General features: G+C 43.9%; 2 protein-coding genes across 3 annotated transcripts; both read right to left on the bottom strand.

The window, feature by feature from the left end:
• Window positions 1-365: 365 nt before the first annotated feature.
• rpf2 (ribosome production factor 2 homolog) lies at window positions 366-4,897 on the bottom strand. Its single transcript, XM_029140564.3, has 10 exons — window positions 4,738-4,897; window positions 3,814-3,946; window positions 3,535-3,572; window positions 3,253-3,292; window positions 3,093-3,174; window positions 2,895-2,971; window positions 2,448-2,547; window positions 2,268-2,370; window positions 2,036-2,180; window positions 366-1,964 (listed from the first exon to the last, which is right to left on the bottom strand). The coding sequence occupies exons 1-10, from the start codon at window positions 4,758-4,760 to the stop codon at window positions 1,779-1,781; spliced, it is 927 nt and encodes a 308-aa protein (XP_028996397.1). The 5' UTR covers window positions 4,761-4,897; the 3' UTR covers window positions 366-1,778.
• A 1,032-nt stretch (window positions 4,898-5,929) lies between these two features.
• amd1 (adenosylmethionine decarboxylase 1) lies at window positions 5,930-13,302 on the bottom strand. 2 transcript variants are annotated; one of them, XM_055506290.1, is made up of 10 exons: window positions 12,979-13,302; window positions 10,195-10,281; window positions 9,515-9,641; window positions 9,332-9,434; window positions 8,966-9,008; window positions 8,668-8,812; window positions 8,500-8,592; window positions 8,273-8,428; window positions 8,032-8,194; window positions 5,930-6,967 (listed from the first exon to the last, which is right to left on the bottom strand). In XM_055506290.1, exons 1-9 carry the CDS (start codon window positions 13,089-13,091, stop codon window positions 8,060-8,062), a joined length of 1,002 nt encoding a protein of 333 aa, XP_055362265.1. In that variant the 5' UTR covers window positions 13,092-13,302; the 3' UTR covers window positions 5,930-6,967; window positions 8,032-8,059. The 2 variants fall into 2 exon arrangements, with proteins under 2 accessions (XP_055362265.1, XP_028996396.1); XM_029140563.3 differs by having other exon boundaries at window positions 5,930-8,194; window positions 12,979-13,301.
• Window positions 13,303-13,977: the final 675 nt, after the last annotated feature.

Below are 13,977 nucleotides of genomic sequence, written 5' to 3' on the forward strand. Positions count from 1 at the left end.
ACACGCGTCTTCGAAGACTTGGAAAAAATGATAGAAATACGCAGAAGAGGAATCACCCCACCCACGCTGAACTATTGCCCCCTGAAAGGTCGCGCTTCGTCTTTGCAGCTGCTAAAAATAGTCAGAACGCGCTGTGAGCAGAGGGACAGAAAAATCAGTCAGTGGGTGAAGAACGACAGAGATGATGTGACCTGTCCAGCCATGGGTTGGTTCACCTCACTTCAATCTAATCTGTTAACACGTTCCAGAAAATCTAACCATTAGGTAAAATCCTAAATGCCAGTCACATGTATAGTTCGTCTTTTATGCCTTGTGCTGATGCAGGTAAGTGTCTGAGACCCAGAGAATGAGGAGACTACTTGGGAAATGTTTAAACTGTGTCTCATTTATTTATTATTTTTAACATTGTGCTTACACACAGATGCACTAACAGCCACCTAGTCCATGTATGGCGCCTTTTCTTTGGTACTACAGCTGCTGAACAATGCAAACAAGGGCAGGAAACAGAGCCTGTGAAAGAGAATCAATGTGAAACCGTATAAACTCAGACTGGTTTGAGCCATCTGTCTCCAGAGGATGGTCCCTCCTTAACACACACCTCTGGGAAAACACTTTGACGTCAACTGAATCAGACTGAGAGAATGACAGAAAATGTGCTAAACTGTAATTAAAGCAACAGTGTCTGCGTTAAGAACGTGAATGCTGTGACCTCAGATCTAAGGTCACACAATTTGGTCTCACACAGGAAAGTTCCACTGAAATGAACTTGTTTCTTGTTAACTTGATGACTAAACTGATTTCCAACTCATTTCCTCTTGTTCATGGCATTCATCATGTTACAAAAGTTTTTTTCTTTTTTTATGCCATATAAGTCATATTTTATATAGTATGCATCTGTTTATTACATTACATATATATTATATTCTTGTCTTTTTTTGTGTGTCACTGAACAAATCTCCTTGTATAACTACAATGACAATTAAAGCCTCTTTATCTTTATTTAAATGTTTTAACAGGGTTAAGGTCAAAATCAATGGAATCAATATGTTTATTGCTGGACAAACAAAAGTAGATTTATCGGTTTATTAGACTCCAGAGCAAAACTCTGCTTTTGGTATCTTATGGGTCAGAGATGCTCTGGCTGATAGATGGAGGGCAGCTCATTAGCAGGTTGGACTGGTGGCCACTCTGTACCAAATAGTGATGGACGATGATCCTTCACAGAGCAGTGGTGGATCAGCCTGAGGTAAAACATCCACCACCCTCATCACATGATCTGACCCCCACAATCATATGACTTAACATGTGGAAACTGCAAATATACAGAGAGAAATTGTTTCTAAAACATATCTTAAAAAAGAAGCGTTTTAGAAAATCCTAAAGAAAAACGTGATAGTTGTCTAAAAGCCTGAGGTTTTCTCCTGGAATCTGTGAGGATTACAGTAAATAAAGAGACACGATAAAGTGAGTCACCTGGAGACTCATCAGAGAAGCAGCAGCTCAAAGATGATTTTATTTCCTTCAAAGCGAATGTTCTCTCTAGACCAGCTCTCTATCGAGTAAAGGCCATTTGGGACTTTACGTTCCCCTGATCAAGTTCTGCCATACAGCCGGTTCATTTATGAAGAGAACAAAAAGCATGTGAGCATCACATGAGGAAAATAGAAAAGAAACTGGGGAGCAGATCTGTTTCCTTTAGGGTGAGCAGGCCTCAGTCCTTACAGCGACGATGTTTGGACCCTTGTCCACAGCGTGACCCGTCCACGCTGTCCCAGACCTTAGCCCTCCACCTTTGCCAGTTTGGGCACCTGTTCATCGTGTTCTTCAGCCGCCATCTCTCCCTTTCTCTTCCTCAAGCCCTTCATCTTGCGCGTCTGCAGCTTGGAAAGATCCTGCTTTTGCATGTGCACGCGGCCGAACTTTGTGCCAAAAGCATCATGGGAAATGTTCTTTTTCTTCTTGGGCTGTGACAGAAGCATAGTGTTAATTAAGGTGCAATCAGAAGAACTCACAACTACACCAGGGGTGGTTCTACCTTCAGAGCCTTGGGTTGTCTGTGGGCTAACTTGTACAAGTCGTCCGAGGCCAAATGAGTTCTTCTTAGAACAAAATCACAAGATGGGCCAATCTCCTCCAGCTCTATCCTCGGCGTACGGCAGCCAGACTTTTTTAACAGACACCTGCATGTACACATTACATCATGACAGTATCACACACAATACGACTTCTCCGATCAACTTGGAGGACAACGATTTTAAAGTCAGTACCTATAGCTGCGCATGAATATTTTCCCATCCAGGGCAGTGAAGTGTAGAATGTGTTCTAAGCCTGCCAGACGGACCGCAGGCACCGTGGGGCCTCGGAAGAAGTCTGAAATGCACCACAGACAGATGCAGACATGGATTAACCACGCCTCACACCAAACCACAACAACAATGAAGCCTCACCTGTGAGCAGACTCTTCAGACGCCTGTGCTCGTTGTCCGTTTCAAAGGCTTCTCCTGCAAACGCGAGCATTGGTTTGGTTCCTTCCGGACATTTGGTGGTCTGGAACAGGAACAAGAACATAAACTGTAATGTGTTCCCTCAGAGTTTGGTCACAGGGCTTTATTGTCCTTTTTTGGAGAGCTTTGTGCATTTAAACATGTAATGAAGTGTTTGCACTGCTTCATTCAGCGCTCAACAGAACCGTTTCTTTAAAGAACATAGAAATGACAAGAAATAATACATAACCACGGCATAATATGTTTACGTACAACAATTACAAATAGTATTTACATGTTTACTATTTTGTCCTGGACACTGCATCAAGCAAAGTTAACTTTATCAATGTGGCCAGTTGATCAGAAGCCACAATAACACACAGTAAACCCACAAACATGCAGAGCTGTTACCTTAACGTCGCTCAGAGACACGTACTTCTCGACCCCAAGTTCAATCATATCAAGCACATGGAAGTCAAACAGCCGACCTACAGATTGAGCAAAGACACCCCAGTGTCTAATCAGTGTGACCACCTTCCATACAGACATTTTTACAACTGCCCGTTCACAGCTGTGAAGCCGTCAGGGATTCTTAGAGATAAACGTTACCAAATATGAGGTTGTTCGGTCGTTTCTTGTTGTGGGAGCCAAACAGAAACAGAGAGCAATCCGACTTTTTGGAGAAGAACTCCTAAGGAAGACATTCAAAGATCAGTGGCTAAAATGGACAAGACACAACAAAGCACTGCTGAATTTCCTATGGACGTACCAGTGATGTAGAGTCCTCAAACGGTCGAGTTATGTTCTTCCTGAAAAGGAAGCATGGTAGGATAGGATACGACTTTATTGATCACACAATAGGGACCTTTTTTGCGTTTTAAGCAGAAATTTAAAGGACAAAAAGGAAGAGGTAAACAACAAACAGTAACAGTAATACTTTTACATACTTATGTGTATGTAAGTGTATATAAGTATACACACAATATTTAAAACAGTAGTCAGTAATAAAGCACTAAATCACATTTGTTGCTCCTTCTATAAAACCACTTACTTCTTATACAGCACAGCATTGGGTTTCTTCAGAGAATACTGTGGAGACACACCCAACAGTCATTTGAATATACACCAAAACCACAAGCATTATCATGTTGGAAGCAAAACTCATACAGAAACGACAAATTAAAACAAGTTCATCATGAAGCTCAGAGGCTGAAATTCCCTTTCTCACTCTACTGAGAAAAAATATGACTAAGCAATAAAGTAACAGTAAAGAACCAGGTTTGTGTGCGTTGGACGCTGGACATGAGATCTCCACCTCCACGTTACTTACGATGTCCTTGAGGGCCTGGGTGATGGTTTGGCTGGTGTTCCCCCCTTTCATAATCATGGCAGTCTTCACGTCCTCTGACAGTTTAGGTGCTCTGCTTTCCAAGAAGCGCTTGGAGCGTTTCGTCTTGGGTTTTCTGAGGACACAAAAAACAGGAAGTTCACACAAACTGCTGTTCACTGCTACTAAAAGCTTGTCAAAGAGAACACTAAAGGAAATGAATGACATCAAGACTAGAAGTGCTGCTTATTATAAAGACTTCTTCACTATATTCCGTGTGTGAAAATTCTAAATGTTTGGTTTTCCAGATATTGTGTGTTTCTGTATAAACACTAAACCTGCTGTGACACTTTTGTTACCGTCGCTCTACAGGAAGCCGTCTCTCCAAAGCTTACTCAGTGCCTTTCTGTACAGCACATACTTGGGAGCTTTGACTGTTTGGCATTTAAGTGAATTTCTGTGGTTAATAAGAAATGCCTCCGCGGTTGTGCAAAGTCAAATAAAGGTCAACCTATGTGTTTATACAGGAGTAGTCTCATCCTCCCCACTGCATCAGTGTGACCCACCGACGGTGGAACAAAACTAATACAGTACAACTGTATAACCAAGAACAAAGCTTACCAGAAATACTGTAACACGTTTATCTACAGCCTGATGTACAAACAAGAAATTCGCCAAGGTTTACTTCACTTAACGAAACATTTCAAGAGGAAAGAATCCATCTATGAGAGGATGATGTTGCTAAGTGCGCCAGACATTATACAGAGGTTTATTAAAACACAATGCTACTGTTAGTGGAGAACACCGACGTGGTGCTAGGCTAAGATAGGCTAGGCTAATATGAACAACAAGCACTGTACACGACTGACATAACTACGGACAGATACACGAGCACAGCGAGCTTCTCGGAATACGGGTCAGACTTACATTACACCGTCTAACTGCGTCATTTTGTCTCCTTGTGCTCCCGTCACCGAGAAATGAATTCACGCTGCCGTTTACACGTGAATCGGAGAGACGGAAAACAACGTGCGGGATTTTCTTCTTCTTCGGTGTTTGACTGCGCTGAGCTCTTCCGCCACTGCCCTCTAGTGTCGACATCACACCACACAGCGGTGGAGATGTGGCACAGCACAAAACACTTTGACAACACTACACAAGTTAAAGAATCAGATTCAGACATTGGGACAATCCGTACAAGGTTCAGCTTGTCGGTCCAGTCAGGACCAAAGTGATCTGGTCGAGGCGCACCTCTGTCCAACGACCAAACTCACCAAAAAACAAAAAGAGGACAGTGGATTAGGGCGGACACGTGGCTGTCAGGTTGGATAAAGTAAAGAGCAGACTTTACATGTCTCAAAAATCATCGAGGCTTGAGATACACCAAGAGGAAGAAAGCAGCTTCTGTTGTTCAATGTACTCACTGACCATCAGGTGGCGCCATTTCCGTTACATTAACGGTCAAAGTCATGACAGGTTAGAAAGTCTTGCATATGAAGTAAAATTATACCATTACCGTTCAAAGTTAAACTACAATTAAGCACATGCCTATTTTTAGTTTTATTCCCCTTGCAAATACATAAGACACAGTGATGCATATGGGATAAGTGAAACTTCCCCACTGTGGGACAAATAAAGCTTCAATTTATACAATCCCATTGTGTTTAATAACACTAAATAGTGCATGACTTGATTATTCTGACACCTAAATAAGAAGGGCTCTCTCCTGGGTCTAACGTGGAACATTTAACACTACATGGAATATTTGATAAGATCTGACCAGTTCCTTTACCACTGATCAACCAGGTACCTTTTATTCCATCAGGCCAGGCTCAGCTAAACACACACACACACCACTGGAGGAGTTGCATTTACTACCAAATTTTACATAATACAAGTTTAGTCTAATGAATATACTTTCAGCAAGAACTTGTACACTGATGGAGTAGGACAAACTGTTCCCAACCTAGAATGACAGTAGACATTGCCTCCATTTACCTCATGATTTGTAGTCTATGGCCCCCCAGTATAAACTTCAGCACCATGTTTTGTTACACACCATGACCCTTGCTCACGAGCTTGAAACTCAAATACTTTATGAATAAACACAAAAGACACATTCTCACACATAAGCATCCTTTTATTTAAGCATCAAGCTCATAGCACAGATATATTTAGCACATCTTGACCATGCAAAGAGCAGCAAAGAATGAACATTAACAGCAAAGTTTCTCCTTCAGCACACCTTGCAACATCACCCTCTCACCCAGCGGAGGGGTTCTCCCCCCCCTCCTCAGAAGTTTAGTACAATCCACCATAGGAAAGGAAAAGTGAAAAGGACATCCCTTAATGTTAAAACAAACTTAAAAAACATTTGGACAAAACAGGGGAAGGAAGCAATGATTGGTCCGCAGCAAATAAAAAAAAATGTCTGTTGAGTTTACTAAATATATATAAAAAAAACCCAAAAAAACATTTACCCTAATGACAATCCAGACTATACTGCAAAGAAAAACAGTGATTGCAGATCACCTGTAACAGTATGTTTGGAGGAGTTCATGGGGAGAAAAACAAAAAACAGCACCAAATGACATACAGACTCCAAGTGGCTGCTCCTCCAGGGGCAGTTTACCTACTTTAACCAACGCTGGTTCTGAGAACCAGACTATTGCACAGCAGGCCTGAAGCCTCGCCAGGACTCCTCTAGCAACCTCCAGCTCAGACATTCAAAGTGCATTTCTGGTGGGAGAAGCATCTTTAACAGGCAGTGAATTCAAAACCTTGATAATGAAAGATTAATTGAAAAAGGGTGTGACCCTTTCAACAACGCTTTGAACTGGTAAAAGAGGAACGCAAAAAACGGAGCGCTACTGACAAGAGGAAGAGGTGGCGGCAGCACGGCACTAGTAGTCACATGCACCATAATGTCACTGGATTTTCTTTTGCCCCTCATGGAACAAAAGGCCATTGATGCAAACAAAACAGAAAAAAAAACTGCTGAGTCACATTTGCAACCTGATGCGACGCAAAAAGAAAAAAAAAGTTTGGGCACAATAAATTTAATAAAACGGCAGTTTATGCAGCGGTTACATGTGGAATGATCCGGGATCACCCTGACATGCTCAGACTGGCGGGCCTCCATTGTGCACTTAGATTTCTGTATGGGGCAGAAAGAGACAGAGGGAGGATGCATATTATGTTGGGCAAAAGAAAAATGCTTAGCTAGGCAACTTAGCAAAAGTGTATGATTCATGATTTTCCCTCTGACAAAGCAGGGGGCTCAGGAAGAGCATGTCAGAGTCCGGGGCATAGTGTGACTTGGGGTGGGGGGTGATGGCTGATAGGTGGAGAAGGGAGGCGGGGTGTGTTCTTCTCTACCCCTACATTCAGCGCTCACCTGCTTCAGGTGATTTTCCTGATACTACCATTAAGGGCCTGTGCTACATTCAGTGCAGAATATGACTAGGGGTGATATTGTGGGGAGGAAGGGTGTTTAAGACCCAGAAGCTTGTATCAACTACAGCACAGTGTAACATGAAGCCTGGGAGCAACTCATGCTCAGTGGTTCATAAAACTTTAAAAGTTTGTTTGGGCACAAGGCAGAACAAATGTATATGTAACAGCTTCAAAAGTCCAGCCGAGCAGATGGCTACTGCTCGGTGTGATCAATAAGCTACCAGTCAGTAGAAAAGACGGGACAGTTACATTCAGACAGTAAGTGGCCTTTAGTGCCACAAGAAAAGTGCGCTCAGTATACAAGTACTCATTTATTCCAATTTTCACATTGGAAACTTAAAGATCAGGCTGAATGGGACAAAGGCAGACTGGTCTGAGCATGTCAGGGCCTCGTCTAGTGTGGGCGGAAGCCCTGTCTGTGGGGGATGAGGGGGGAGACTTGCAGGAAAGGACCGTTGTACTGGGTGCAGGTGTACCGCTGCCAACAGAGCGCGTTTGATTTTGCTACATGCACTTCAAGGTCACAGCAAGAGTGGGCTAGAATATCAACACAAAGAACAGAGCTTTCATGCAGGAGATCTAAATCACGATTACAACAATGCAAACAACCCAAACCGGAGGTTAAACTAGGGCCGGCCGCGGCGCCGGTGCCAGGGACGCCTGGACGCCAATGGCGCGGGGAGCAGACGAGCAGGGCCGGGGAAGAGGAAGACGGTAAGTTCTCTAATGGGGGATGGAGCAGGGACGCCTCCAGACAGCACCCGCCTTTTTTACGCCTCTTCATCCTCATCCCTCAACTCTGCTGGTGGTTCTTGACGTAGCTAGTGAAGACAAAGTTGTAATCGTTGAATTGAGCCAACTGGCGATCGAGACACTTGTAGCCCTCGAGTTTCTGGGCTGAAGAGAAGACACTGCGACACTTGGAGCTCTGGAAAACGCAGAGACAGTTGTTTTAGTCATTTTTATAAGTAGTGGTGGGAAAAACTTATTTAGCGGTTTTACCAACCTGATTGACAAAAAGTGTGGTCACAAACTTTCCAGGCTTGAACACCTCCACCACCTTCCCCACCAGATCATCATAAGAGGTCTGGGAGAGGTTGGTTTCAAAGCTCACGTAGGAGAAGTCAGGCTCTGGAGTGATGTGGATGGTCCAGTAGGTTCCCTACAGGGAGAACGGGAGCAGCGTTACAGAAACGATTCAGTGCCTGTGAGAAACAATGATGGGACACTCACGTCAGTCTTCATCCCGTTCATCGAGTATCCACAAGGGTTGAACATTGTTGCATCAATCACAGAACCTGGAATCAGGTCACGAATTCCACTCATCTGCAACAATAGAAGGTTCAGAACCTGCTCAGGACCCGCTGGCCATCAGACCGGGTCCCCTGACTCTTCACTTACACGAGTGACATCACTTGCAGAAACACCATCTTTCATATAGAACTGGTCCATAATGGCTGGATCAAGGTCACTCATCAGAACTTCCAGCGTCTGATCTGCATGCTTGTTCTCCCAGTACTCTGGCAAGTCCAAGGTGAACAGGTACCTGTTGAAAACCACACAAGCAGTAAATGAGCAGCTATGAACAAGCAGAGAAAGTATCTGTGCTAATCAAAAATCTGTGCTAGGCAGCACTGCCAAGAGGCTTTATACTAACTAAATGTGAAAGTAAAGTCAATGCATAAAACGCGAGACTCACCAGCAGTCAGAGTTCAAACGCCCCATACAATAGGCTGCACCATCTAGAAGAAACAAAAGGTAGTTTGAGCCGTTTCCATCTGCCTAAAACGATCTCACATGACTCACTGCTGAGCATCCAATGCTGCGACTCGGTGGATCACTAAGAGCTGAAACAAGCCTCCGTTCTGCTGACACGCAGTCCAATTTCAAACTAAACATTTGACCACAAAAATTATTACCATTACCACCGTGTCCAACTATGACACTACAGCCTGTCCATATCAGTACTGAAATAAATGAAATAAAATAATGAAACTTGATGAAGTTTCAAAAATAACCAACCCATGTTTTATTTTCAGGGAAACTGGAAACATGAGATACATACTTGGGAAAATCTGGCTGAGAAAGTCTACTTCCTCCTGGAAGTTTCGATGAGGGAACTCTTGAAGTGTCGGCTTCATAAAGTTCTTACGGGAATAAAAGAAATTCTAGAAAAAACGAGCCACAAGTTGAGTAAAAGCACTAAATCTATTATTTGAATGCATCTACTGACAAGCACAGAGCCCACCTCGATGGCATTGAAACCGCAGTATTCCCGAGCCAGTTCCAGCAGAGGCACCAGTGCTTGCAGTAAGAGGGTGGTTCCACATGTCTTCAAAATGAAACGTCTCTTGGAGACAAACATGCTACTCTCACTGTGGAGCAGAAGACGACAGCATTAGGGGAAGTCTGTCTAGAACGGTGATTATTCCACTGTACACATCCATCCACACTCCTATGCCAACTCAACAATACTCATTGGCTATTGCTGTATCGACATGCATGTCATTTCAAGTTAAGACAACTAATTGACTGGACTCCCCAATCCTATGTTGAATAAAAACCTGTTTAAGTGACTGCTGCTCTGTGTGTGTGTGTGTGTGTGTGTGTGTGTGTGTGTGTGTGTGTGTGTGTGTGTGTGTGTGTGTGTGTGTGTGTACAGTATAATTAGTCTTTGTTGATGTTCTCATGTCCTGTAAGAAGTGAGTCAGTCCCTCAGCTGATCACTATTAAGTCTGACCAGTAAGCATTTGTTGTCCCTTAAGGGTTTCACTGGATTGCATCAGTACTGAAGACGTCTCTGGGGTCATGTCCGCACATTACCGGCTCAGACCTGCTCATCTTTTCAATCAAGAGCAAACTGGGACTCACTTTATGAAGCTCACTGAGAAACAGCTGATCAAACAAACAAAGCAGGCAAGGACTCACCTGAGTATATAAGCTTCCTGCTTGTCAGTCTTTGTCACACTTATGATCAAACAATGCACATTCTCCAAAAGTTTGTCCCACTCAAACCTGAAAGAGAAAAAATAAACGTTAATGAATTAAAGTAGTAAATCAAACAGTGCTTGTTTTACCAAAACAAAATTCATTAAATGGCATTTGACAGAAAAGGCTGAAAACATAGGCAAAAGTTGGGACTTTAGTGTTCAAATCTTGGCGCAGAAAACCAGGACAGACCGAAAAATAGGCCAGCAACAGCACAAACGCATTCTTGGACTAGAAGGCTGCTCCCACCGCCCCCTCCCTGCACCGCTGAAAGGCAGCTGCAGTGCAAACGAAGCTGCGTCATGCTGTCATATCCTTGGAAGAGCAGCCCGACAACTTACAGCACGTCCATGGGCAGCACAATGCAGCCCAGGCTGGTGAGAAGAACGCTCAATGGGGAATTTACCAGCAGTCTGCCTCTGCACCTCCCACCCACACGAGCCCTGGGCAGACTCACTGGACCAGCCTCTGTAGCCAACTGGTCATAGGCAGTGGGCCCAACATGTGTCAACAGTAAATCATTTACTTAATGACTACCTTTAATATTCAATGCATTTCAGGCTTGCACCCTGCTAACCCTGCCCCATAACCACGGCAACCCAATGAACCCCCCCCCCCTCCCGTAACATACATGGGGTTCAAGATTGGGGGGAAAAAAATAAAAACATGTGTTGCTGCATCAACAACATGCAACGACATAACTGGGTATAGGAGTCCTCAGTTATGTGAACTTCATTTAAGCAAAGCCTCCAGAGGTCTAGCAGGGGCACAACACTTGCCAGACCGGTGGTCAGCTCTGTTTTAATGAAATACATAGCATAAGCCATGTTTTGTTAGGCAACAATGAACGTCGCTCAAGAAACCGGTCTCAAGAGGAAAAAAATAAATTAAGCTGCACAAAGGCCCAAGAGACAGGGCAACATTGTTTACACATCCAAGTGTGAACTAAGAGGCCATGTGACACAAAAGCAAACAGATGACACATTCAACGGATGGTGATGCCCTGACAGTCATGAGGACAGGGCATTATACCAAGCGTTTTCTGGAAGACCACAACTTCCCATGAGGGCTGGAGATCGGTAACATGAGCAAGCTGCACGTTTGTGAATCAGATGCCCTTGTGGACTTATTTGGACATTGGCTGACGTCCAGTGAGTCTGATCCACTGACAGCGTCCCCCTGAGCCGTTAATCTGCCCTCTGGCTGGATTTTAATGCTGGCCCTCATTCACCCGACTGGCCGCACACTTTACTTCAAGCCACTCTAGCGATCGGTTTAATGACCAGAAAATTAACTGTGAGCAGGAGATTTGGACATAAACCTCGCCACATGCCACCGGCTGTACAGTTCAAATTATTTTTTTTCCTGGATCTCACTAGCTCAATGAGACTGTGATCAGCCACCAACATCACGAGTCACAAAACCATTAAACAGATTTTCGGGATTCTAGGTACAAGCTGCTCTGGCGTTTTGTAACAGATTCTCTGAACAGGCCAGAACCCAAACGTGAGCCTCTTCAAATGTGGTAGGGAGACCCTTTAACCAATAGGAGGAACTGGGAGGGGAGTCGCCTCATGGCTGGAAACGTGACTGGAGCAGGGGCTGCCATGAACCGAGTGACTGCCCAGAGAACAACCCAGGCTCAAGTGGAACGTGAGATCCACTTCAGTCATTTGAGCTCTTCTAACGCTGCCTGATCACTCAGTGCCTGACATTACGCTCATTCCCGCTGTCTGACAACCACTCCTATCAACCGCGTCTGACAAAATGGGAGATCAGACCCGATGGTCAGAGTGTGATAGCATGTGCCTTGGTTCCGTGCAAGTCCGTGGTACCGGCCAGTGCCGCCACAACACGCGGTCACAAGAGGCGACCACATGCTTGATGTCTACAGTTAGGCCCTCGCGCTGGCGAATGACGCAGGAGAAAATAACATCGCAATGGAGAACACATAAGATGAACAGAACTATTAACCAGATTCAACTATTCAAAAGCCAACTTTATTTTCAGACAAAGAATTTTAGTCGATGCGTATTGCGGAGACAATCACTTGTGTTCGCACCGAAGACTACAGACAAAAAATAGGTTAACGTCATGGTGTTGGCGTCAAAGCAGGCCGACACTTCACGCTAATGCGTAATGGTTTGACGCATCAGACCACAACTTTATCCACAGCGAAAGCTTTGGAGTTGCGCAAAGTCGAGGAGCGCGACTGCTCAACGTGTGACTAATCTATGAACTAGCCAAAGTTAGCCAACACTAGCGAGAAAAGGATGGCCAAATGCGGCCAAAACGACTTAAAGCACCAGCATTCGGTTGCTCTAGTCTTCACTAGAACAAGTGGGGGACCGCGTGGACAGAACATGCGAGCTAAATGTCACACATTTCCTAGATTAAGAATGAATGACTCAGACCGAAATGCCAAATCCAAGGGGGAGGTGGCCATTTTCGACTACTGGCGCTAGCTAACTCACTCCTACCAGTAGTAGGCTCTGGTGTCAGAATATGGATCCTTTCCTGGTTAGCTAGCGTTCTGTCCAAGGGCAGACCAGCAGTTACAAGAAACTAAATGGCTGTTGGAAAATCAGATTGAGCACTTTCTTAATCTAAATTAAGTCACTAGTGAAAGATAGGAGTGGAGCGAAGCATGTGGCGGCGTTTCCGCCAACGTTTCGATACGCTTCCGAGAAGTGACATAGCAGCTGAGGCTTTCGAGTGACAAACCTTGGGATGGTACGAAGGTCCCCGGTTCCTTTGGTGTCATCCTGTCGGGAGAACCAAACCTCCAATAACTTCTCCGTCCCTTCGAAGAAGTGTGCACCGTTATCTTCCATCATGAGACAACAGACACCCAACAAAATACTAAACGTCAGCTGTAACGTTTACGGCGTAATGAATGCTTCCTCGATCAGTTATAATTTACTGAGGTGCAGTCCTTGAAGCAATCTGGTGTTAATTTTCTTGAGTTACCGTCTTCCCTTTAGCAGAGAATAGCGTTAGCGAGTGCTAGCTAATATCGCCGGCCATACTGTGTAAAGCGCGTAACAGAGGAAGCGCGATAGTTTTATCTGTTGGCAATGCCGACGTCACTGCTGGACCAACCTATTGCAAGCGTCTGCCTCTGCCTCTGATTGGTCCACATATCTACCAATCATTGCAAAACAAGGGTTTCCACACGTGACATATTTTACAATCTAAATGAAGTGTTGCGACTCCATTTAGACATTACTTTTTAAAAGATGTTAATTTCAAATACAGATTAAAGAATATAAAACGGTGTAAAATTTTAGTGCTCTAGTGTTTTCAATAAATGTTTTTCTCTTTGTTATGTTCAGTTGACGTGTATTAAACGTATGTTACATATTAAAACTTATTTGTTTACATTTAATATATGATATATATATTATAATAACAATAATAATAATAATGCATATATTTTAAATTTAATTAAATTCACGTGTGTTCATGTTGGAATGTGTGGCATTACATATTGATTTGGGTTTAAATTATGAGATGTTTGTCTGATTATATGCGATGAAATTAAAACTACACTGGACTGCATTTTTAAAGAGCGTGCACTGAGTACGCACAGTTCAACACACCGCAGTGAGATACGCTGGGTGTAGTTTATTATGTCTCAGTTTACAAGCCGTCGAATCGCGGCGCCTGAGAAAAAAACTTCCCTACCCAGCGACCCCTGCGCGCCAATTAGAAACGTCAACG

The sequence above is a fragment of the Betta splendens genome, chromosome 24 (genome assembly GCF_900634795.4).
Source record: "Betta splendens chromosome 24, fBetSpl5.4, whole genome shotgun sequence".
Taxonomy (NCBI): Eukaryota; Metazoa; Chordata; class Actinopteri; order Anabantiformes; family Osphronemidae; genus Betta; species Betta splendens.

What these genes read in the sequence shown, in the direction of transcription:
- rpf2 (XM_029140564.3), bottom strand. Translation starts at nt 4,760, where the DNA reads ATGACGCAGTTAGACGGTGTAAT. An exon ending in TGTCTCTGAGCGACGTTAAG is followed by an intron (nt 2,548 to 2,894) that starts GTAACAGCTCTG and finishes TTCCTGTTCCAG; the next exon opens with ACCACCAAATGTCCGGAAGG. An exon ending in ATATTCATGCGCAGCTATAG is followed by an intron (nt 2,181 to 2,267) that starts GTACTGACTTTA and finishes GTGTACATGCAG; the next exon opens with GTGTCTGTTAAAAAAGTCTG.
- amd1 (XM_055506290.1), bottom strand. Translation starts at nt 13,091, where the DNA reads ATGATGGAAGATAACGGTGCACACTTCTTCGAAGGGACGGAGAAGTTA. An exon ending in CAGGAAGCTTATATACTCAG is followed by an intron (nt 9,642 to 10,194) that starts GTGAGTCCTTGC and finishes TCTGCTCCACAG; the next exon opens with TGAGAGTAGCATGTTTGTCT. An exon ending in TCTCAGCCAGATTTTCCCAA is followed by an intron (nt 9,009 to 9,331) that starts GTATGTATCTCA and finishes TGTTTCTTCTAG; the next exon opens with ATGGTGCAGCCTATTGTATG.